The 25575-nt window shown below is 45.3% G+C and overlaps 1 protein-coding gene and 1 non-coding gene across 2 annotated transcripts; both read left to right on the top strand.

Annotated features, from left to right (window-relative positions):
- The first annotated feature begins 14093 nt into the window (after positions 1-14093).
- KRT10 (keratin 10) lies at positions 14094-19754 on the top strand. Its single transcript, XM_038753756.1, has 8 exons — positions 14094-14690; positions 15340-15422; positions 15571-15727; positions 16989-17150; positions 17262-17387; positions 17484-17701; positions 18562-18797; positions 19648-19754. Exons 1-8 carry the CDS (start codon positions 14094-14096, stop codon positions 19752-19754), a joined length of 1686 nt encoding a protein of 561 aa, XP_038609684.1.
- A 5053-nt stretch (positions 19755-24807) lies between these two features.
- On the top strand, positions 24808-24882 carry TRNAK-CUU. The gene has a single exon. It is a non-coding gene; the product is annotated as a tRNA-Lys (tRNA).
- Positions 24883-25575: the final 693 nt, after the last annotated feature.

The raw sequence follows: 25575 nt of genomic DNA, 5'->3' as shown, positions 1-25575 counted from the left end.
AGTTCATTAGTCTCTGTTCCTGTTGCTCCCAAACCTTAGCAAGGTCCCGTTGGATGGACATTTTTTCCTCCTTTAGCTATTAAATCGATGCCATGCTCAGGCGAGGTCTAGTCACCTCACTGGGAGTTGGGCAGCCAGGCAGCAATATGGTCTGCTAAGGCCTCAGCGTTTCTGAGTGGGATCTTTTAATTGGAAAACTCCATTTGGGTAAGCGCTCAATACGATCGAGTAAGGACGGGCCCGTGAGGGGCGGGGCGCTGGGGGGGACGCTCTGCCCTGTGACATCGGACAAGTCACTTCACTTCTCCCTGCCTCAGTTCCCTCGTCTGGAAAGCGGGGATGAAAAGGGACCGTCTCTCTATGTTTCCAACTTGTACTTCCCAAGCGCTTAGTACAGCACCCTGCACACAGTAAGCGCTCAGTAAATAACGATTGAATGGATGACTCCCCACAGCACCTATGTATCTATCTGTAATTTATTGTTTTATCTATTTGTATTAATGTCCGTCTCCCCCACTAGACCGTGAGCTCGTTGTTGGGTAGGGACTATCTCTATATGCTTTCAACTTGTACTTCCCAAGCGCTTAGTACAGTGCTCTGCACACAGTAAGCGCTCAGTAAATACGATTGAATGAATGACTCCCCACAGCACCTTTGTATCAATCTGTAATTTGTTTTATCTATTTGTATTAATGTCTGTCTCCCCCACTAGATCATGAGCTCGTTGTTGGGTAGGGACCGTCTCTATATGCTTCCAACTTGTACTTCCCAAGCGCTTAGTACAGCGCCCTGCACACAGTAAGCGCTCAGTAAATGCGATTGAATGAATGACTCCCCAGAGCACCTATGTATCAATCTGTAATTTATTGTTTTATCTATTTGTATTAATGTCTGTCTCCCCCACTAGATCATGAGCTCGTTGTTGGGTAGGGACCGTCTCTATATGCTTCCAACTTGTACTTCCCAAGCGCTTAGTACAGTGCCCTGCACACAGTAAGCGCTCAATAAATGCAATTGAATGAATGAGCACCAGGATGAAACAGAGGTATCTATTGAGTGTGCACTGTGTGCAGAGCACTGAGCTAAATACTTGGGGAAAGTACAATACAATGGAGTTGGCAATAATAATAATGATGGCATTTGTTAAGCGCTTACTACATGCGAAGCACTGTTCTAAGCACTGGTATAATGATGGCATTTGTTAAGCGCTTACTATGTGCAAAGCAATGTTCTAAGCACTGGGGTGGATACAAGGTGATCAAGTTGTCCCATGTGGGGCTCACAGTCTTAATCCCCATTTTACAGACGAGGTAACTGAGGCACGGAGAAGTGAAGTGACTTGCCCACAGTCACACAGCAGACAAGCGGCGGAACCAGGATTTGAACCCATGACCTCTGACTCCCAAGTCCGTGCTTTTTCCTCTAAGCCACGCTGCTTCTCTATGATCCCTGCCCACAAGAGGACTTACAATCTACAGGGGGTAGCAGGATGGTCTAAGCCCTAGCCTACGAGTCAGAGGAGCTGGGTTCAAATCCCAGCTCTGCCACTTTGCTGTGTGACCTTGGGCAAGTCGCTTCACTTCTCTGTGTCTCATTTACCTCATCTGGAAAATAGGGATTAAGGCTGTGAGCCCCATGTGGGACAGGGACTTTGTCCAACCTGACAACCTTGTATAGTATAGCGTACAACTTATTATAGTGCCTGGCATATAGTAAGCGCTTAACAAATACTGGTAAAAAAAAATAAAATAAAAATATCTGACTTGGGAGCATCCGGGGCCGTATCCACCCTAGACAGGGAAATGGACCAGTTGAAAACTGGACAAATGGCCATCCAGAAAAGGGACCCCTGAGCAGCAGCTGCTTCGTAGTCCAGAGAAGAGCACTAATGGTATTTTTTGTGTCACCACTTTTTTTTTTAATGGTACTTGCTCAACGTTTACTGTGTGCCAAGCACTGTTCTAAGTACTGGGCTAAATATAAGATCATCAGGTTGGACACAGTCCCTGTCCACATAGGGCTGACAATCTAAGTGACGGTGGGTGCACTGGGTGAAATACCCTGAACTGAGCATTGGGAAGATCCAACAGAAAAAAAAAGTGATTTTCCCTGCCCACGAGGAGCTTAAACTCTAAAGTGGAAAAGAGACATAATCGATCAATTAATCAATCGAGCATATTTGAGTGCTTATTAACAATAATAATAATAATAATGGCATTTATTAAGTGCTTACTATGTGCCAAGCACTTTTCTAAGCACTGGGGGTGGATACAGTGTGATCAAGTTCTCCCACGGGGGGCTCACAGTCTTCATCCCCATTTTACAGATGAGGTCACAGAGGCCCAGAGAAGTGACGTGGCTTGCCCAAAGTCACACAGCTGACAATAGGCGGAGTCGGAATTTGAACCCATGACCTCTGACTCCAAAGCCCAGGCTCTTTGCACTGAGTCACGGTGCTTCTCTGTTTCTTCTCTTATTGTCTGCAGAATACACTACTGTGAGAAGCACTGCAGAACACGGTACTAAGAGAAGCAGCGTGGCTCAGTGGAAAGAGCACGGGCTTTGGAGTCAGAGGTCATGGGTTCAAATCCCGTCTCCACCATTCATTCATTCATTCAATCGTATTTATTGAGCGCTTACTGTGTGCAGAGCACTGTGGGCAAGTCACTTCACTTCTCTGTGCCTCAGTTACCTCATTTGTAAAATAGGGATTGAGACTGTGAGCCCCCCGGGGGACAACCTGATCACCTTGTAACCTCCCCAGCGCTTAGAACAGTGCTTTGCACACAGTAAGTGCTTAATAAATGCCATTATTATTATTATTATTATTATTATTATTATTATTAAGTGCTTCGGAGAGTTCAAGGCAACAGTTGATTGACACAGTCTCTGCCCACAACTAGCTTACTGTCTAGAGAGGGCACTTTTATATTTATAAATAGAATAAACATAAAATAAATAATACAAATATTTAGAAATAGAATATTCCCATCAAAGAACTCAACCTCCTAAAGAACGATATTACATAATGTTTTTCCCAGCACCTCCTCCTTCCTTGTGGAATTACAACCAATGGTACGGACAGGAATCCCTCCCACCTGGCGGCCTTGGGAGTAACAGGGAAGTCCATGTTTGGTTCACCTAGAAATATGTGGATTCTATAATATTTTTCAAAATGCTATGTGGTGGCACCCAGCCACCATCTCCAAGGTCTGAATTGGGCCCTTCTTGAGTTAGTGGTTTATTGGACTGATTCTGAGGAATTCAGAGCATTTTCTGAGTCTGACAATGCTCTGTCATCATTCCTGGAAGTCTCCTCGTTCGGTGCCATGTCTACTATAATTGGAGGCTTGCTGGTTTATTCATTCAATATTAAGACTGCAATCTCCCCTCTAGACTGTGAGCTGCTTGTGGAAAGGCAATTTGCCTACCAACTCTGATATATTGTACTCTCCCAAAGTACTCAGAACAGTGCTCTGCACACAATAAACACTCGATAAATACCACTGATTGATTCATTTAATGAGCATTTACTGTGTGCGAAGCCTTCAACTGCTGTTGATGTTTTAATGCAGTTATTTAACTCTGCTTCCTTGAAAAACCCCTAAGCTGTTTTTAAAGTTAATTGCAACCTAATTTTTTGGAATCAAAGAATAAAGTACGATCTCTAAGATGCAACGAGGATGAAGAGCTTCAGTGATGAAATTTACCCCTTCAAAAATTTAAATAGAGGAATTTTCCCACTTACAGCGAGGTGGGAGACTTCAAGGAGACAGATGCCGCATTGCAGTTTACGTCTCCACGAGTTCGGTTCGCTAACGACTTACAATTTCACTGTTTCTTTTAGGACGTCTTCGAACCAGAAAAATAACCAGTAAGGAGCTGTCAGATAGAAGAGTCACTTCCTCTCGTGCCCTATGACCTGGAATCGTGCAGCTGAGGAAACTAGCTTGGAACATGGATGAGAAGACCCTACCAAACCAAACTGTAGACAGAGTTTTAACACTGTCAAGCAGTTGTTTGATGTCTTGCAACTCAAAATCTATCGTTGGTGTCTTTGTTTTTTTTTTCTTTTTACTCTACTGTAGAAGGTATCTTTTGTAGAAACCAAAAGTTGTATTCTGTTTTTATCTTCTTGTGTATCTCAATAAACTTTCCTCCTATTGCAATTTATACACACTGGCTTTGGTCATCTTCTTCTAAGTCCCTACACAACCTACAGGAGGACTACTAACAGAAATCAAACTTAACCAGATTACTTTATTCATAATGAGTAAAAACACCTCATACACACCCCTAAAATGTTTCCTGCTGCAGACTCGTAATAATAATAATAATAATGATAATGATAATAATAATAATAATAATGGCATTTATTAAGCGCTTACTATGTGCAAAGCACTGTTCTAAGTGCTGGGGGGGTTATAAGGTTATCAGTTTGTCCCATGGGGGCTCGCAGTTTTAATCCCCATTTTACAGATGAGGGAACTGAGGCACAGAGAAGTGAAGTGACTTGCCCAAAGTCACACAGCTGACAATTGGCAGAGCCGGGATTTGAACCCACGACCTCTGACTCCAAAGCCTGGGCTCTTTCCACTGAGCCACGCTGCTTCTCTATAATAATAATAGTATAACAATAATAATGGTACTTGTAAAGGGCTTACTATGTGCCAAGCTAGGATAGATACAAGTTAATCTGGTTGGACCCAGTCCCTGTCCCACATAGGGCTCACACTCTTATCCACGGATACTAGTCATGTCCTAATTACTCAGAATTGAAATTTTCACCTAAATTAGCCCAAAGTAGTTCCAGGAGTTTGGCAAGGAAGAAAAAGCAGAGGGGAAAATCCAGCAGAAGAGTAGAGCAGAATAGAGTAGGGCAGTTGAGATGTAATTGAGCTACTCTTGTAACATCACTGGACCACTGGACCACTGTAACCACTAGAAAGGAGTGACATGGGTCCAGAGAGCCTGAAAGGACCCACCACTTTTCATAACAATGAATGTTAAGAGAACCTTACTTCTTACTCCTTTAATATGGCACCACCACCCCTAGTTCAGCTTGGGACTAATAATAATAATAATGGCATTTATTAAGTGCTTACTATGTGCAAAGCACTGTTCTAGGCACTGAGGAGGTTACAAGGTGAGCAGGTAGTCCCACGGGAGGCTCACAGTCTTAACCCCCATTTTACAGTTGAGGGAACTGAGGCACAGAGAAGTTAAGTGACTTGCCCAAAGTCGCACAGCTGACAATTGGCGGAGCCGGAATATGACCCCGTGACCTCTGACTCCAAAGCCCATGCTCTTTCCACTGAGCCATGCTGCTTCTCACTAGGCTCATCCCAAGCCTGGAACTCAGATCGGGACCAGGGCCATCCCAGGAGACCCTCCAGGTCCTGCTCCTTCAGCTGCTCTTAGGGTCCGGGAGACTCAGGGTGGGACATATTTATTACTCTATTTATTTATTTATTTATTTATTTTGCTTGTACATATCTATTCTATTTATTTTATTTTGTTAGTATGTTTGGTTTTGTTCTCTGTCTCCCCCTTTTAGACTGTGAGCCCACTGTTGGGTAGGGACTGTCTCTATAGGTTGCCATTTTGTACTTCCCAAGCGCTTAGTACAGTGCTGTGCACACAGTAAGCGCTCAATAAATATGATTGATTGATTGATTGATTGATGTGTCGCTGGTTTGGGACACCCACACAGGAGATCTGAAACTGATTGACCAGACTGAAGGACACCAGGATCCCAAAATTAGCCAGGGCAAGGATGAATCATTCCGCCGCTCCCTGGGCCCAAACCTGGGCTCTGCTTGGGTGATTGATTGCTTGGATCGCACCGAGGTCTTGTTGCCTACTGGAGAGGATGGCTCCCGCCAAGACCACCGTTCCCTCTAAAGTTTCACCTTTTTCTCTCTGCCTTTCAGCTACACAATCCCACTCCCAGCCAGGTGGTCAGGAAACCCAAGAAGTTCTTTTAAGGGGCCACCTGGCCCAGTGCAGAACTCCCTGCATGTACCCCCTCCAGGCAAGGAAGCTTTCTCTTGGCCTAATCCCAATCCAAACCAGGAGTTCCAAGGTGACTTTAGTCAATCCCAGACCCACCCCGTGATTCAGAGCTTCAGGCTGTGAACACTGCAGAGCTGTGAAACTGGCTGAGGGCCCAGATCATTCTAGAGTTATCCCATGGTAAACCCTCTCAGACAGTGCCCAAGTGATTGGTGGCAGTGGGAATGGTAACCTTTCCAAGAGCCAAAGAGGCTTCAGGGAACTTAAACTTCAGCTCCGACTGGTCATGGATCCTACCTATTATGGACTCTCAAACTCAGTCCTGAGGACAGAATCAACTAACTGGAAATAAGCTCAAAAGTCACCTGATCACCCCTGAGGGTCCAAGAAAGAATTCACCTAAAATTATTCAGTGCCTTAAAACTATTTTGTTCCAGGGCATCCCACAAACTGAACAAAAATCAATAGACACATTCCCTCTCCTCTTAGAGAAGCAACGTGGCTCAGTGGAAAGAGCCCGGGCTTTGGAGTCCGAGGTCATGGGTTCAAATCCCACCTCTGCCACTTGTCAGCTGTGTGACTTTGGGCAAGTCACTTCACTTCTCTGGGCCTCAGTTACCTCATCTGTAAAATGGGGATGAAGACTCTGAGCCCCTCGTGGGACAACCTGATCACCTTGTAACCTCCTCAGCGCTTAGAACAGTGCTTTGCACAGAGTAAGTGCTTAATAAATGTTATCATTATTATTAATATTATTATTATCAGACACTTGCAGAAGAAGATGGCAGGGAGGAGGTTACTGACATACATTTAGTTGGGTGGAGGGGGAAACCAGAATCTCTGGTTTCTGGATTCTTTGGTCCAAGCCCAGAGAATGTGAAGCAGCAATCCATAGGACCCTCTGTCTTCTAGGGCAGACAGCTCAAAATGACTTAGGGCCCCACCTTCTTGGATTTTCCCCATGTGGACCTCCTGTCCAAAAACTCTTATCTTAACTATCCCAGACTGATAGAAGGAATGGAGACAGAGGTAGAGTCCAGATGATCCTTCTGACCCCTCATATCTTCTAAGAACCTATGGGCTCTCTAGATCTTGAGGCTCTTTAAGACTAGGGCACATCTAGAAAAGGTGTGGCAATCTGCCTGATAGCTTTCCACTCACAAAAAGTTTGGTATGTGAGTGGCAGGGGGACTGGTTTCAACAAGTGACAGGGTGAGGAAGAGAAACGAATTCCAAACCCTAAGACTGCTGAAGAGGGTTGAATAGGGAGCTTCCTTTCAGTACTACCTTTTGGAATAATGTCGGGCCAAATGTTTCTTTCTAAAAATACCCCGTTTCTGCTATAACTCTGGTTTTCGTCGCACAGTTTGGATAGGACACAGTGGAAGAACTAGGGAAGATTCTCTCCATAACACAAGTCTGTTCTAGAATAACATGATCTACATGTTGGCACAAGTAGATTTGATATGGGAAGAAATAGTAGTGAGCATTTGTAAGGTACCAATCAATGGCCGTTACACTTCTTAGCCTTACTACACTGAATCTTACAATCCTCTGTGCTTATGCAACTTTATAGTACTTACTACAGTAAGGTAACACTGAAGGACAAGGAAGTGAAGCATTATGCTTGTGGTGGACCTAAATATCACCTAGGAATTTGGATTGAAATTGTCAGTCTTGGTGACTTCGAATCTCCTATCCTCAAACTCACTAATTCACTGATTTTCTCTGAGGTTCCCTTTTAGTGGTAATTGTTAAGCAGTTACTATGCTCCAAGCACTGTACTAAGTACTGGGTTAGATCACTCAATCAATAAATGTTCTTTACTGAATGCTTACTTTGTGCAAAACACTGTACGAAGTGCCTGGGCAAGTATGATACAACAGAGTTGGCCAACACATTCCATGCTCACAAAGAGCTTTCAGTCTAGAGGGGGAGACAGATATGAATATTAAATAATTGATTTGCAGATATGTACATAAGCGCTGTGGGGCTGAGGGTGAGGTGAATACCAAATGCACCAAGGGATAATAATAATAATAACAATGGCATTTGCTAAGCAATTACTATGTGCCAAGCACTGTTCTAAGCACTGGGGAGGATACAAGGTGATCAGGTTGTCCCACGTGGGCCTTAGAGTCTTAATCCCCATTTTACAGATGAGGTAACTGAGGCACAGAGAAGTGAAGTGACTTGCCCAAAGTCACACAGCTGACAATTGGTGGAGCCGGGATTTGAACCCATGACCTCTGACTCCAAAGCCCGTGCTCTCTCCATTGAGCCACGCTGCTTCTCTATTTATAACAATGATGGCATTTTCTAAGTGCTTACTATATGCAAAGCACTGTTCTAAGCGCTGGGGAGGATACAAGGTGATCAGGTTGTCCCACGTGGGGCTCACAGTCTTCATCCCCATTTTGCAGATGAGGTAACTGAGGCACTGAGAAGCTAAGTGACTTGCCCAAGGTCACACAGCTGACAACTGGCGGGGCTGGGATTTGAACCCATGACCTCTGACTCCCAAGTCCGTGCTCTTTCCATTGAGCCACGCTGCTTATAATCAGGTTGGACAAAGTCCCTGTTCCCCAAGAGAAGCAGCATGGTGTAGTGGTTAGAGCATGGGCTTGGAGTCAGAAGGCCATGGGTTCTAATCCTGCCCTCACCATGTATCTGCTAAGTGACCTTGGGCAAGTCATTTGACTTCTCTGTGCCTCAGTGACTTCATCTATAAAATGGGTATTCATTCAATCGAATTTATTGAGCGCTTACTGTGTGCAGAGCACTGTACTAAGTGCTTGGGAAGTACAAGTCGGCAACACATAGAGACGGTCCCTACCCAACAACGGGCTCACAGGAGGAGAAAGACAACAAAACAAAACATGTAGACAGGTGTCTACACCTGAATAGAATTATAGCTATATGCACATCATTAATAAAATAGGGCAGTAAATATGTACAAGTAAAATAAATGGAGTAATAAATCTGTACAAATATATACAAGTGCTGTGGGGAAGGGAAGGAGGTAGGGCCAGGGGGTGATGGGGAGACGGAGAGGAAAAAAGGGGCTCAGTCTGGGAAGGCCTCCTGGAGGAGGTGAGCTCTCAGTAAGGATTTGAAGGGAAGAAGAGAGCTTGTTTGGCAGATGTGTGGAGGGAGGGTATTTCAGGCCAGGGGAAGGACGTGGGCCGGGGGTCGACGGCGGGACAGGCGAGAACGAGGCACAATGAGGAGGTTAGCGGCAGAGGAGCAGAGGATGCGGGCTGGGCTGGAGAAGGAGAGAAGTGCTTGTATCCATCCCAACACTTAGTACAGTGCCTGGCACATAGTAAGTGCTTATCAAATATTATTATTCATTCATTCAATCAATCATATTTATTGAGCACTTACTGTTAGCATTGTACTAAGCACTTGGGAGAGTACAATATAATATAACAATATATGAGAATTATTGCATGGGGCTCACAGTATAAATAGGTTTATCTAGAATACCACTATAGTATCCTAGCAGAAAGTACTGGTTACTATATTTATTGTTCATTCATTCATTCATTCAACTGCATATATTGAGCACTTCCTGTGTGCAAAGCACTGTACTAAATCAATCAATCATATTTATTGAGCGCTTACTGTGTGCAGAGCACTGTACTAAGAGCTTGGGAAGTACAAGTCGGCAACACATAGAGACAGTCCCTACCCAACAGCGGGCTCACAGTCTACTAAACACTTGGGAGAGTATAGTATAACAATAAACAGAAAAATTCCCCGCCTTCAATGAGCTTACGGTCTACAGACTACCTTACAGTCTAGAGATCTGTTATAATGGACAGGCAGAGCCATCCTCTACTATCAGCTAATTATCTAGACTAGAAGCTAAAGTAGAATTTTTATTATTATTATTATTCATCCCAACGGGAACCACAAGACAATATCGTTCCACAATTTAAAGACGAGGAGGGGACCGTCACCCAGCAACCCACCACCCAAAGACCAGGACTCTATTTGTAGCTGCTTTGCCCTCCCTAGAGTCGTAACCCTCCCAATCAATCAATCAATCGATGGTATTTATCTAACATGTTCTGTGCACAGAGCACACTCCATCTCTCCATCTCCGCATCTGTCATTCCCTGCTCGTCTTTCCACCCGGGTTTATCAGACTTTTCCTGGGCTCTTATCTTCGGGAAGGATCGTTCCCATGTTTCTTTTTGTGGCTCTTCCCCCAGCCTGTCCGGACAAGTCTGAGGAACAGCAGCGGAGCGAAGGACAGCAGCCTCCCTCTTCTAACAACGAAGGGTTTGTCCCGGCACGCAGCGAGGGCCTCTTCCCTTCACGACCTATTTCTGTTGTTCTCATGAGGGACTATAAATTCAATCCGAAAAACTGATTAGTCAAGGGAAAGATATGCCAAACCCCTCAAACCACCTCCTTGAGATCGCTATCTTTCCAAGCGTTTTTTGCCCTCATTTTTTTTCGGTTGGGCGAGACGAGGCAACACCTGTCTCATTGCAAAGAAGTGGGGATCACCAGGGTGCCATCAGATGAGCCGCGCCAGTTGGTGCGATGCTTGCTGCCTAGGAACAGGGGTTGTCTTGGGTGTCCAGGCTTGTGAGCCCTCAGATGTAAAGGAATCGTTTTCGGAGATTTCAAAGGAACTAGGCTAGTGGGAGGTGAAATGGGACCCAAAAGGATTAATTCATTCATTCATTCAATCGTATTTATTGAGCGCTTACTGTGTGCAGAGCACCGTACTAAGCCCTTGGGAAATACAAGTCGGCAACATATAGAGGATGTGTTTATTGACCTCGGAGCACTAAGATTGACTCTGGTTGTGTACAAGGAAGATCATTTTTTGGTCTGTTTCTTACATGTGTATGGAAACACTCCCCCCTGCTTCGCCCCAACCCAATTCCCTCTCGTAGGCTCATTCATTCATTCAATCGTATTTATTGAGTGCTTACTGTGTGTAGAGCACTGTACTAAGTGCTTGGAAAGCACAATTCAGCAACAAAGAGAGACAATCCCTGCCCATAACAGGCTCACAGTCTAGAAGCGGGGGTGGGGGGAGACAGACGCTACAACAAGTAAACAGGCATCAATAGCATCAATATAAATAAATAGAATTAAGGATATATACACATCAGAACAAGTAAACAGGCATTAGTATAAATAAATAGAATTATAGATGTGTACTTATGTACACAAGTGCGGCGGGGCGGAGAGGGAGGGTAGAGGAAAGGGGATGAGTTGGGGTGATGGTGGGTAGAGGGGGAGCTGAGGAAAAGGGCGGCTTAGTCTGGGAAGGTCTCCAGGAGGAGGTGAGTCTTCACTGGTTCCACTGAAGGTGACCATCGACCCGGCCCCCGAGCTGAGACCATGATACAACTGTAAGCTCCTTGTAATAATTGTGGTATTTGTTAAGTGCTTATTATGTGCCAGGCACTGTACTAAGCACTGGGGTGAATACAAGCAAATCAGGTCAGACACAGTCTCTGTCCCATATGGGGCTCACAGTCTTAATCCCCATTTTACAGATGAGGTAACTGAAGCACAGAGGAGTTAAGTGACTTTCCCAAGGTCACACAGCAGACAAGCGGCAGATCTTGGATTAGAACCCAGGTCTCGCCAACTCCTAGGTCCATGCTCTAGGCCACGCTGCTTCCAACTCAGTTATATTGTACACTACCAAATGCTTAGCACAGTGTTATGCATACAGTAAATGCTCAATAAATACCATTCACTGGTTGATACAAGGTGCTCAGTGCATTTCTGCCATACTGCACTCTCCCCAGAGCTTAGCACTACTTACTTGTGCCCCAATAATAATAATAATAATGGCATTTATTAAGTGCTTACTATGTGCAAAGCACTGTTCTAGGCACTGGGGAGGTTACAAGGTGATCAGGTTGTCCCACGGGGGGCTCACAGTCTTCATCCCCATTTTCCAGATGAGGTAACTGAGGCACAGAGAAGTGAAGTGACTTGCCCAAAGTCACACAGCTGACAATCGGCAGAGGCAGGATTCGAACCCATGACCTCCGACTCCAAAGCCCGTGCACTTTCCACTGAGCCACGCTGCTTCCGTAGCAGATGCTCAATAAATACTACTGATTGACTGATTGATTCCCAGCCTAAACCTGAACAAATCCAAACCCCAGATGAGAGGCAAGGTGAAAAAGAAAGTCCGAACTTATTTCACAGGATACGTGAAATGAACAAAAAAGAAGAGAGATGGTTAAATTCAAAAAAATCCCCTCCTAAATACATCAATCAGCAGCCTTGTTGGTAAATCCCCTGCAAAGGTGACAACATGTTCTGTATGTTTTACATACAGAACTCTAAGAACCAGTTTCGTTCCTTCTGAGGTGAGCTGAGAAAGTTTCACACGCAAAATGTCAAGGAGCCTGCTCTCCCCAACTGGATAGAAAACATATTTTCCCAATGCTTATGGTGGGTTTTGGACCTGGGTTCTAATCTCGGATCCACCGCATGCCTGCTGTGTGACCTTGGACAAGTCATTTAACTTCTCTGTGCCTTAGTTACCTCATCTGTACAATCGGAGTGAGTGTGAGCCCCATGTGGGGCAGGGACTGTGTCCAACCTGATTAACTTGAATTTACCCCAGCCTAAAAACAGTGTTGGCACATAGTAAGTGCTTAACAAATACCATGACCACTATTATTATTATTATTATCATTATTATTATTATTATTACTGCCCTGTTCATGAGACCATAGTTGATCAATGACAGACCCATTTCCCTCCCATTTTCTGACATGTCTTTACCTTCAAGCAGTTAGTACAGTGCTCTCTGAAGGCAATAAGTGCTCATTAAATACCATTTAAGATTTGAAGGAATAATGGATCATACTCACTGACTCCTGAATCAGTTTTGTCAATCAAGCAATCGTATTTATTGAGTGCTTGCTGTGTGCAGAGCACTGTACTAAGCGCTTAGGAGAGTACAACATAGTGTTGATGGGCACATTCCCTGCGAATAACCATCTTACGGCCTAGAGGGGAAGGTAGACATTAATATAAGTAAATAAATTATGGATATGTACATAAATGCTGTCGAGCTTGAGGGATGGGCTAATAAAGGGAGCAAATTCAAGTCACCAAAAGAAACGAAGAGATGATAAATACATTCAAAAGAAGCAGGGTGGCTCAGTGGAAAGAGCCCGGGCTTGGGAGTCAGAGGTCATAGATTCTAATCCCAGGTCAGCCACTTGTCAGCTGTGTGACTTTGGGCAAGTCACTTAACTTCTCTGTGCCTCAGTTACCTCATCTGTAAAATGGGGATGAAGACTGTGAGCCTCAAGTGGGACAACCTGATCTCCTTATATCCCCGCCAGCTCTCAGAACATTGCTTTGCACATAGTAAGCATTTAACAAATACCATCATTATTATTACTTATCTTGTTATAGTTTTATTAGTGGACTTGCTTTTGAATTGTCTGTCTCTATACTGTCTAGACTGTCTCTATATGTTGCCAACTTGTACTTCCCAAGCGCTTAGTACAGTGTTCTGCACACAGTAAGCGCTCAATAAATAAGATTGATTGATTGATTGATTGAATTCTGGGGTTCAGAAGCTGTTCGCTAGACCTGAAAACCTGAACAAAGCGCTGTACTATGCCTGTACTGAAAAACCTGCACTAAGTGCTTAGTACAGTGCTCTACACACAGTAAGTGCTCAATAAATACGATTGAATGAATGAACAAAGACAGGGGCAAAAAATAGTTTCTTCCCTACCTCAGTGTTCCTAAGCGATAAAAAGTGTAATGAAAGACAGACTCTGCTGAACTCCACCTGTTTCCATTTCAACACACCAAACCCGCCTGCCTTCAGAGCAAACACCCCACCGTCCCCACCAAGATTGGTTGCTAATAATGGTAATTTATGCAATCCCCCAGCCAAAGATGCTACATGGACAAAAAGATCCAAGGAGGTAAGCAAGATTGAATCCAGAAGGACCACACCCTTCTAGGTCCTTATAAAGAGACTCGCTCCTGCCCGGAGAGCAGCACACTCCTCTAGCTGACTTCTCCGGGTGAAATTCCTTCACCTCTCCTTCGTCGCCATGTCTTACCGACTGGGTTCCACCAAGGACTTTTCCTCCTCCCGCAGTGGAGGAGGAGGAAGATCTTCCGTCAAAGTCTCCAGCACCAAATGTTCTAGCTCCGTCGGAGGAGGATTTGGCTTCGGTGGAAGCTCCGGGGGTGGCTTCGGTAGCGGGGTCTATGGAGGGGGCTTCGGAGGAAGCGTGTTAGGAGGAGGCGGCTACGGCGGTGGCGTGTGTGGGGGTTTCGGTGGGGGTAGCTATGGAGGAGGCGGCTTTAGCAGCGGCTACTATGGAGGGAGCTCTGGCGGTGGCAGTTTTGGTGGGGGCAGCTTTGGTGGGGGCAGCTTTGGTGGGGGCAGCTTTGGTGGGGGCAGCTTTGGCGGAGGATTCGGCGGGGGCGACGGTGGCCTTCTCTCCGGCAACGAGAAGGTGACCATGCAGAACCTAAACGACCGCCTGGCCAACTACCTGGACAAAGTCCGGGAGCTGGAGGAGTCCAATTTTGAGCTGGAACGGAAAATTAAGGAATGGTATGAGAAATATGGTTCTTCTACTCAGAGAGAACCCCGTGACTACAGTAAATATTACCAAATCATTGACGATCTTAAAAACAAGGTAAGAGACTTCATTTTTAGGCTCAGTGGGAGACGGTTTCGTGGGCCTCTTTTATTCCGATCATTGAAAAGGCGTGGAGGAAAACGCTGCTACGTGGGTCAGTCCGGCTTCTTCTCAGAATTGACAGTGGAATGGAAAGCGCTAGCACTTCCTCAGAAAGGCTCAGTTGGAATTTTTCCTTGGTAGATTCAGAAAGGGGAAGAGAGTGAAAACATTTCTCCTCACTGAAATTAGCAGGCTAAATCTCCCTTGCCAGTAGTTTCTGAAGTAGGTGAATTCTCCAAGCAGACAGTTCAGGCTCTGAAGAATTTTCCAAAGTCTCTGCTGCTTCTAAAGAGAACTACTGGATAGCGTTTGCGTGAAGTCTAAGCAAAAGTGGGCATCAGGAAGAGAGTGAAATAAGGGAAGAAACTAGATGAGGAAAGAGAAACGGGGGCAAAAAAATGGAACCGAAGGAAGACAATACTTAATGACATTTGATTTTCAGAGAAGGCCAAGGTGGGGCGGGGCGGGGGTAGAAAGCTGATTAGGGAAATCAGCTCCTGAATCAAATTTGAGACCGTAAACTAGCCTGCCCTGGTTGGTGATGTAAATGTCATCACTTGTGGGATGTGTAACCTCTTTCCCATTGACCTGTTTTCTCTTCCAGATCATTACTCTAACTACCGACAATGCCAACGTCCTGCTCCAGATTGACAATGCCAGGCTGGCCGCCGATGATTTCCGACTGAAGTAAGCAAAGAGAGTCACGGGTATATGGCCGTAAAACAGCCAATGTCACCAGACTGGTTGTCTACGAGCCAAGTCCTCTAAGCTCTGGCTTCAGGGTTCCCCTACCTAAACTGGCCCCCACTCATCCTTTATCCTGTGTTTGGCCCAGGTATGAAAATGAAGTGACCCTGCACCAGAGTGTGGTGGCCGACATCAATGGACTGCGTCGGGTGCTGGACGAGCTGACCCTGACCAAGGCTGACCTGGAGATGCAGCTCGAGAGCCTGACTGAGGAACTGGCCTACCTCAAGAAGAACCACGAGGAGGTAAAAGTTATGCTGAGCAATTGTCAAAAGCTTGAGTCTTTGGGCATTCTGAGGGGCATTGTCTTTGGGAAGATTGTAGCTTAACAGGAATTATTATTACTATTATGGGACTTGCTAACCACTTACTGTGTGCCAAGCACTGCTCTAGATACCAGTTAATCAGATTGGACACAGTCCCGGTCTCACATGGGGTTCCCAGTCTTGCTCCCCATTTTACAGATGAGGCAACTGAGGCACAGGGCAGTTAAGTGACTTGCCCAAGGCGACAAAACAGACAAGTGGCAGAGCAGGGATTAGAACCCAGGTCCTTCTGACTCCTAGGGCCATGCTGGGAGTCAGAAGGACCTGGGTTCTAATCCCTGCTGCTTCTCTACAAGCTTGTCGTTTGTAGTTTTACCACATCTATTTTCTTCAGGAACGCAAGGGTGAAGTATTTTGAATTTAATGCCTCTTCCATACAATAGCATGGACCATAACAGAGTTTGAGCATATTAACATGGATCTACCCCCAGCTTAGAACAGTGCCTGGCACAAAGTAGGCGCTTAACATCTAGACTGTAGACAGATGTGGGCAGGGAATGTGTCTCCCAACAGTTTCCATCGTACTCTTCCAAGCGTTTAATACAGTACTCTGCACCCGGTTAGCACTTAATAAATATGGTTGATTGATTGACAAATACAATGATAATAATATTTGTAATCTGATTCTGATATGGATTTAGGGTTCAGGGTGTGAATAATCCTTCCCAACCGTAGTCCACATCAACTCTATTTAGACAATGAATGAGTCAATCTGTCTCAATCTACTGGGTTAATTATTAAGGACACGCCAATGTCTGTATTCCATTATAGAGGAAGTTTGAGCCCCCCTCTAGACTGTGAGTTTATTATGGGCAGGAAACGTGTCTACTAATTCTGTCGTATTGTACTCTCCCAAGTGCTTAGAACAGTACTCTGCACATAGTAAGCACTCAATAAATACCAATGATGGATTGATCGATTGGTTCACGTTTACATAAACACCGTTCAAAAATCTTAAACTACCAAATGTTTGCTCCCCCAAAGCCAAACTGGCGATACGTGAGAACCGTATTTATTGAGCACTTACTGCATGCAGAGCACTGTACGTACGTGCTCGGGAAAGTACAGTACAACAATAAACAGGCACATTCCTCTCCCACAAAGGGCTTAGTTGAGAAAAGGTTTTGAGGGGAGCATCCTACTGTGAGGATTCGAGGCCTTTGGTATTCTCCTTTCACAGGAAATGAAGCACTTGCAGAACGTAAACATAGGCGATGTGAACGTGGAGATGAACGCCGCCCCGGGGATTGACCTGACCGAGCTGCTGAACAACATGAGAGCCCAGTACGAACAACTGGCCGAGCAGAACCGCAGAGAAGCCGAAGCCTGGTTCAACGAGAAGGTACCCGGCCCAGACTGGCAGTTGGCTAGTCCCCCGGCAGAGCCCGGAAAACCTTTCGGGAGGGTTTGGCCAATTCTCCCATCTCACTTTCTCCTGTTTTCCTCATCTCAGAGCAAGGAGCTGACCACCGAGATCAATGATTCTGTGGAGCAGATGTCTAGCTACAAGACGGAGATCACTGAATTGAGACGCAACCTTCAGGCCCTGGAGATTGAACTCCAGTCCCAGCTGGCCCTGGTATGGTAGCTGCTTCCTTTCTGAGTCTGGACTCTACCTCCCTCCCAAGCCCACAGTGTGGGAGTCAAGCAAAATCCGCCCTTTTTGTCTTACCAGAAACAATCCCTGGAAGGCTCCCTGGCAGAGACGGAAGGTCGCTACTGTGTGCAGCTGTCCCAAATTCAGGCCCAGATCACCTCTCTGGAGGAACAGTTACAGCAGATCCGTGCCGAAATCGAATGCCAGAATGCAGAGTACCAACAACTCCTGGATATCAAGACCCGGCTGGAGAATGAAATTCAGACCTACCGTAGCCTGCTAGAAGGAGAGGGAGGGTAAGTGAAGACGCTCAGATATCCAAATTTCCTACGGTATTTGCTAGGCGCTTACTATGAGCCAGGCACTCTACTCAGCTCTGGAGTAGATACAAGCTAATAAGGTTGGACGCAGTCCACGTCCCAGATGGAGTTCGCGGTCTTAGTCCCCATTTTACAGATGAGGTGACTGAGGGATGGAGAAGTCAAGTGACTTGCCCAAGGTCACAAAGCAGACAAGTGGCAGAGCTGAGATTGGAACTTCTGATTCACTACGCCACACTGCTTCAATCCAGGCTCCTAGCTAGCGGGACTTCTCCAGGGACTCAAGAAATCAAAATCAGGGGAAGGGGTAGGCTTACAGGGCCACCATCTAGATTTTCCATCTCTCCAGGGGAAAAAAATGCGTCCTTTTGGTCTATCACCCAAAGGATGACAATCATGGTGCTCTGTTTTCTAGAGGTATAAGCAATGGCTCCCTTCTCAAATAATAACAATAATGATAATTATGGTATTCATTAAGTGCTTACTATGTGCCAGACACTGTACTAAGTGCTGGGGTGAATAAAAGCTATTAAGGTTGTACACAGTCCCTGTCCCACATGGGGCTTCAGTCTCAATCCCCATTTAATAGATGGGGTAACTGAGGCACAGAGAAGTGAAGTGACTTGCCCAAGGTCGCACGGCAGACAAGTGGTGGAGCTGGGATTAGAACCCATGACCTTCTGACTGTCAGGCCTGTGCTTGTCCACTATGCCATGTCGCTTCTCAAAGAATTCATGTTCTCAGAAAATTTAAACTTTAATTTTCATTTAAATTTTAAATTTTCACTTTAAATTTTAATTTCATTTTAAACGTTTCTTGTTATGTTTCCTCTTTAGCTCTAGCGGAAGTGGACACGGTGGGCGAGGTGGGGGCTCTGGAGGAAACTACTTTGGAGGCAGCTCTGGAGGAGGAAGCAGTTCCGGCGGAGGATACTCAAGCAGCTCTGGAGGTGGCCAACAGAGCAGCTCAGGATTCAAAGTTTCAAGCTCATCATCCTATAGCTCTGGAGGTGGGAGCACTGGAGAATCAACAACCAAGGGCCCTGGAACAAGGTCAGCAGAAACTAGCTGGGGTAATCTGAATCAGTTTTCATTTCCTGGGACTTTTTAAGAATTGAGTTTGCAGGAATCTGGAAGGGGGTTCAAAAAAAAAAATCAGTGCTTCCCCTTGATTCTAATTTTGCCACGGACACCTCCTCTCTGATGTCCCAGATCTTGAGTCTTGAAATGAAAGGTAGTTACTGAAGTTAGGTTTTCCCGGCATTTCTGACTCAACAAGACTGAGGCTGGGTCACGATGATGATGATGGCATTTATTAAGCGCTTACTATGTGCAAAGCACTGTTCTAAGCGCTGGGGAGGTTACAAGGTGCTCAGGTGGTATCTGTTAAGCGTTTACTCTGTGCCAGGCACCGTAATAAGCGCTGGGAAAGATACAAGATAATCAAGTTTAATCATGGTCCATATCCCACATGGGGCTCAGAGTCTTCATCCCCGTTTTACAGATGAGGTAACTGAGGCATGGAGAAGTTAAGTGATTTGTCCACAGTCACAAAGCAGACAAGTGGCAGAGGGATTAGAACCTAAGTCCTCTGACACCCAGGCCTGGGGTCTCTCCACTAGGCCACATTGCTTCCCACCTGTCCTTCGAACTCCAGTGATAACTGAAATCTTTCACTCAGATTTTCAGAACTTGCCCTCGGGGTTGGGAAAATGCCGACTTTAAAGAATTTGTTTTACCCCAATGGTCTTCTCAGAGTTAACGATCTTTGAGTCAAAAACCAAGGAAAGAAATGCCACTGAGGAATTTTACCTATTTAGACTGAAGTTATATTTCCTTCCCTAAGTTTTCGAGTTTGTTTAGCAGGAGCTCCATGATTTGCCTTAGATAAACTATTAACCTGGTTCATTATTTCACAAACAGGTTCTAACCAAACTCCAGTCATCAAAACAATCGTTGAAGAGGTGGGCCCTGATGGTAGAGTGCTTTCATCTAAGGTTGAATCTGAAACCAAGAAACACTACTATTAATGTCACAGTGAAAGAGTCTCTTTCCATTATTGCCATTCTTCAGGTTCATGGCAAACAACAACTGACCTCCCCGCTTTCAATGGCCCTGAAAATAGACTCTCTTCTCGAATACAAGGTGTCCAAAGGTGTCTCTCGGTTTCTGTGCTATTTTTTCTCACTTTACCAAAGCGTATTCACTCAAAGAACCAAAAAAGTGCTTTCTTTTCAGTTTACTTATTTCAATAAACTTTCTTACTGCTGCAAAACGATCAACTTGGGTTGAGTGATAATACTTATGGTATTTATTAAACACTTACTCGTCCTAAGCGCGGTGATAGATACAAGGTTATGAGACCAGACATGGTGCCTGCAATCTATTTTATCCTCCATTTTTTGGACAGTGAAGCCCCAAAAAGTAAAGTGACTTGCCCAAGGTCACGCAATAGGCCAGTGGTGCAGCAGGGACTCAAACTCAGAACTCATGCCATTCTGTCTCCTCTTTACACATGAATCCCTGCAGGTTAGAATTCAGGGGATCAGCGAAATTAGGAGTTTGGTTTGTCCAAGGACACAAAGGTCTGAATTCTTATCCTAAATTTTCCTGATTTTCCCAAATACCTCGCTCCCTTCTTTCCCTAGACAGCTCTCCAACCGTACATTCCAGCTCAGGCGATCCCTGGACTGACCCTCTCGAAAATTTCTACTTGAGAATATTCGTGCCTTCACACCCTTGCCTAGATACACAGGGAATTTCCTTTTAATCGCAATTAGGGCATTGAGAATACCACCCACTCTACCACAGCCAATGACAACCAGCTCAATACCATCGATAGTATCTTGCCTTGACCAAAGACCCTTTCATCCCATCTGAATCACCTTCAGAAACAGAATCCCTCAAAGCAAAGCCCACTGTCTGCCTGAACACTTGGCTGGAGAACTCGTCACCACTCTCTTCCCCTCCTTATTCATTCAATCATATTTTTTGAGCGCTTACTGTGTGCAGAGCACTGTACTAAGCACTTGGGAGAGTACAATACAATAAACAGACACATTCCCTGCTCATAACAAGCTCGCAGTCTTCCACTATCAATCAATCAGTGGTATTTACTGAGTGTTTACTGCATGGAGAACACAGTACTAAGCTCTTGGGAGACTACAGAATTGGTAGACATGTTCCTTGACCACAGTGAGGTTGGAGTGTAGAAAGAGCTTGCCCTATTCCTTCCACCCAACAATGGGATGATTCCATTAAGAGGAAGTGGCTCCTCTTCTCCTTCATTCCCCAAATAACTCCTGCCATTCACTGAGGCTTCTTACCCCTAGCAATGAATGCAGCATGACGTAGCACAAAGAGCAATAAAAACAACTGAATGAATGAATGACCTCTTGACTCCCAGGCTGGTGCTTCTCATTCATTCAATCATATTAATAATAATAATAATGATGGCATTTATTAAGCACTTACTATGTGCAAAGCACTGTTCTAAGTGCTGGGAAGGTTACAAGGTGATCAGGCTGTCCTACGGGGTAGCTCACAGTCTTCATCCCCACTTTCCAGATGAGGTAGCTGAGGCCCAGAGAAGTGAAGTGACTTGCCCAAAGTCACACAGCTGACAACTGGCAGCATGGCACAGTGGAAAGAGCTCGGGCTTTGGAGTCAGAGGTCATGGGTTCAAATCCCGGCTCCACCAATTGTCAGCTGTGTGACTTTGGGCAAGTCACTTCACTTCTCTGGGCTTCAGTTACCGCTTCTGTAAAATGGGGATTAAGACTGTGAGCCCCCCTATGAGACAACCTGATCACCTTGTAACCTCCCCAGCGCTTAGTACAGTGCTTTGCACATAGTAAGCACTTAATAAATGCCATCGTTATTATTATTATTAATTGGCAGAGCCGGGATTTGAACCCCTGACCTCTGACTCCAATGCCCGGGCTCTTTCCATTGAGCCACGCTGCTTCTCTGAGTGCTTGAGCGCTTATTCATTGAGCGCTTACTGTATGCAGAGCACTGTACTAAGCGCTTGGGAGAGTACAATACAACAATAAACAGACACACTCCCCAATAACTCTCCCTCGACTTCAAAGTCTTATTAATGGCATTTCTCCTCCAAGAGGCCTTCCCTGACCAAGCCCTCTTTTCCTCTTCTCCCACCCCCTTCCGAGTAGCCCCGACTTCCTCCCTTTTTATTCCTCCCCCTTCCCAGCTCCACCGCACTTCTGTGTGGCAAACGTGGCTTAGTGGAAAGAGCCCGGGCTTGGGAGTCAGAGGTCATGGGTTCTAATCCCGGCTCCGCCGCTTGTCAGCTGTGTGACTTTGAGCAAGTCACTTCACTTCTCTGGGCTTCAGTTCCCTCATCTGGAAAATGGGGATTATAATAACAATAATAATAATAATGGCATTTATTAAGTGCTTACTATGTGCCAAGCACTGCTCTAAGCGCTGGGGGGATACAAGGTCATGAGGTTGCCCCACGTGGGGCTCACAGTCTTCATCCCCATTTTACAGATGAGGGAACTGAGGCCCGGAGAAGTGAAGTGACTTGCCCAAAGTCACACGGCTGACGAGTGGCGGAGCCGGGATTTGAACCCATGACCTCTGACTCCAAAGCCCGGGCTCTTTTCCACTGAGCCACGCTGCTTCCCCAGATTAAGACTGTGAGCCCCATGTGGGACAATCTGATCACCTTGTATCTCACCCAGCGCTTAGAACAGTGCTTTGCACATAGTAAGCGCTTAGTACCATTATTATTATTATTATGATTATTATTATTATTATTATGCCCAAATCTGCAATTTATTAATTTATATTAATGTCTGTCTCTGCCTCTAAGCTTACTGTGGGCAGAGAATGTGTCTGTTTATTGTTGCATTCTCCCAAGGGCTTAGTACAGTGCTCTGCACACAGTAAGCACTCAATAATTACTATTGAGAATAGTAATTGAGAATAATTGAGAATAATTGGGAGAGTACAATACAACAATAAACAGACACACTCCCCAATAACTCTCCCCCGGCTTCAAACTCTTATTAATGGCATTTCTTCTCCAAGAGGACTTCTTATTCAATTCGATAGTAATTACTAAGAATAATTACTATTGTGAGAAGCAGCGTGGCTCAGTGGAAAGAGCCCGGGCTTTGGAGTCAGAGGTCGCGGGTTCAAATGCCGGCTCCGCCACTTGTCAGCTGTGTGACTTTGGGCAAGTCACTTCACTTCTCTGGGCCTCAGTGACCTCATCTGTAAAATGGGGATGAAGCCTGGGAGCCCCACATGGGACAACCTGATTACCTTGTATCTGTCCCAGCGCTTAGAACACTGCTTTGCACATAGTAAGCGCTTAACAAATACCAACATTATTATTATTATTATTGACTGACTGATGATTGATTGATTGATTGATGGATGGATTGACTACAACTGAGTGGGAGATTGTGTCTAGCAGAATCCCTGCCCTCAGGAGCTTGCAGTCTAGTGGAAACCTGGGGGCTGGCCCCCACCAACACAAATTCATTTTCCTCTGCTCCCCTAGAGCACGTAAGCGCCCTCCAACAATTCCAGCACTGTTTAGACCTAGAGCAGCCGTGCAAGTGGAGAAAAGAACTGGGGATCTGGGGATTCATTCATTCAATCGTATTTATTGAGGGCTTACTGTGGGCAGAGCACTGTACTAAGCGCTTGGGAAGTCCAAGTTGGCAACATATAGAGACGGTGCTTTGCACATAGTAAGCGCTTAATAAATGCCATCAAAAAAAAAAAAAACACAGCGGGCTCACAGTCTAGACGGATGGGTTTAGGGATCCCTCTCGCAGCCGTTATGACCCGCCAGTCTGAGGGCGCAGGGTGGATCGGCTGCATCTACAGCCAGTAGATAAACTGATCTACTTTCTGTCTCCCCCTTCCAGACTGTGAGCCCGCTGTTGGGTAGGGACCGTCTCTAGATGTTGCCAACTTGGACTTCCCAAGCGCTTAGTACAGTGCTCTGCACTCAGTAAGCGCTCAATAAATACGATTGAATGAATGACTGAATCAATCAATCATATTCTTCGAGTGGTTAATGTGCGCGGAGCACTACACTAAGCACTTGGGAGAGTACAATGTAACAGAGTTGGTAGACATATTACCTACCTACAACACGTTTTCAGCCTAGAGGGGCAGGCAGATATCAATATCAACAAATAAATAATGGCTATGTACATGATAACAATAATAATTATATGATTTGTTAAGCGCTTATGATGGGCCAACACTGTTCCAAGCGCTGGGGTAAATACGAGGTAATCAGGTTGTCCCACGGGGATCTCACAGTCTCAATCCCCGTTTTACAGTTGAGGGAACTGAGGCACAGAGAAGTTTAGTGACTTGCCCATGGTCACACAGCTGAAGTCCAAGTTGGCAACATATAGAGATGGTCCCTACCCAACAGTGGGCTCACAGTCTAGGAGGGGGAGACAGGGAACAAAACAAAACATATTAACAAAATAAAATAAATAGAACAGATATGTACAAGTAAAATAAATAAATAGAGTAATAAATACGTACATACATATATACAGGTGCTGTGGAGAGGGGAAGGAGGTAAGACGGGGGGATGGAGAGGGGGACGAAGGGGAGAGGAAGGAGGGCAGCCGGGGAGTGGGTGGAGAGCCAACTCGTACTTCCCAAGCGCTTAGTACAGTGCTCTGCACGCAGTAAGCACTCAATAAATACGACTGAATGAATGAATGAGAGCGGACAGGGACCGTATATATACATATATGACCGTATATATACAGGGACTGTATATATGTATATATGTTTGCACATATTTATTACTCTATTTATTTATTTATTTATTCATTTATTTATTTATTTTACCTGTACATATCTATTCTATTTATTTTATTTTATTTTGTTAGTATGTTTGGTTTTGTTCTCTGTCTCCCCCTTTTAGACTGTGAGCCCACTGTTGGGTAGGGACTGGCTCTATATGTTGCCAACTTGTACCTCCCAAGCGCTTAGTACAGTGCTCTGCACACAGTAAGCGCTCAATAAATACGATTGATTGATTGATGGAAAAGTGGTGGAACTGGAATTAGAACCCATATCTAGCTCAGTCGATAGAGCATGAGACTCTTAATCTCAGGGTCGTGGGTTCGAGCCCCACGTTGGGCGCAGTAGATTTTTAAGCGCTTAGTACAGTGCTTTGCACACAGTAAGCGCTCAATAAATACGATTGAATGAATGAATGAATATCCTTTGACTTCCAAGCCCGGGCTCTCGCCACTAGGCCATGCTACTTGCTAGGAGGCTGAGGGAGGGGTGGAAAAAAGGTGAAAATCCAATCAATCAATCAATCAATCGTATTTATTGAGCGCTTACTATGTGCAGAGCACTGTACTAAGCCCTTGGGAAGTACAAATTGGCAACACATAGAGACAGTCCCTACCCAACAGTGGGCTCACAGTCTAATCCAAGGACAAGGGTGATGTCAAAGGGGGTGAAAGAAGAGGAAATGAGGGCCTAGTCTGGGAAGACCTCTTGGAGGAGTTGTGCCTTCAGTAGGGAAGCAGCGTGACTCAATGGAAAGAGCCCGGGCTTTGGAGTCAGAGGTCACGAGTTCAAATCCCAGCTCCGCCAATTGTCAGCTGTGTGACTTTGAGCAAGTCATTTAACTTCTCAGGGCCTCAGTTACCTCATCCGCAAAATGGGGATAATAATGATAATGAGCCTGCTGTTGGGTAGGGACCGTCTCTATATGTTGCCAACTTGTACTTCCCAAGCGCTTAGTACAGTGCTCTGTACACTATAAGCACTCAATAAATACGATTGAATGAATGAATGAATGGTATCTGTTAAGCGCTTACT

The sequence above is a fragment of the Tachyglossus aculeatus genome, chromosome 11 (assembly GCF_015852505.1).
Source record: "Tachyglossus aculeatus isolate mTacAcu1 chromosome 11, mTacAcu1.pri, whole genome shotgun sequence".
Taxonomy (NCBI): Eukaryota; Metazoa; Chordata; class Mammalia; order Monotremata; family Tachyglossidae; genus Tachyglossus; species Tachyglossus aculeatus.
The sequence above is the reverse complement of the archived record's forward strand: the minus strand, read 5'-3'. Positions and strand labels throughout refer to the sequence as shown.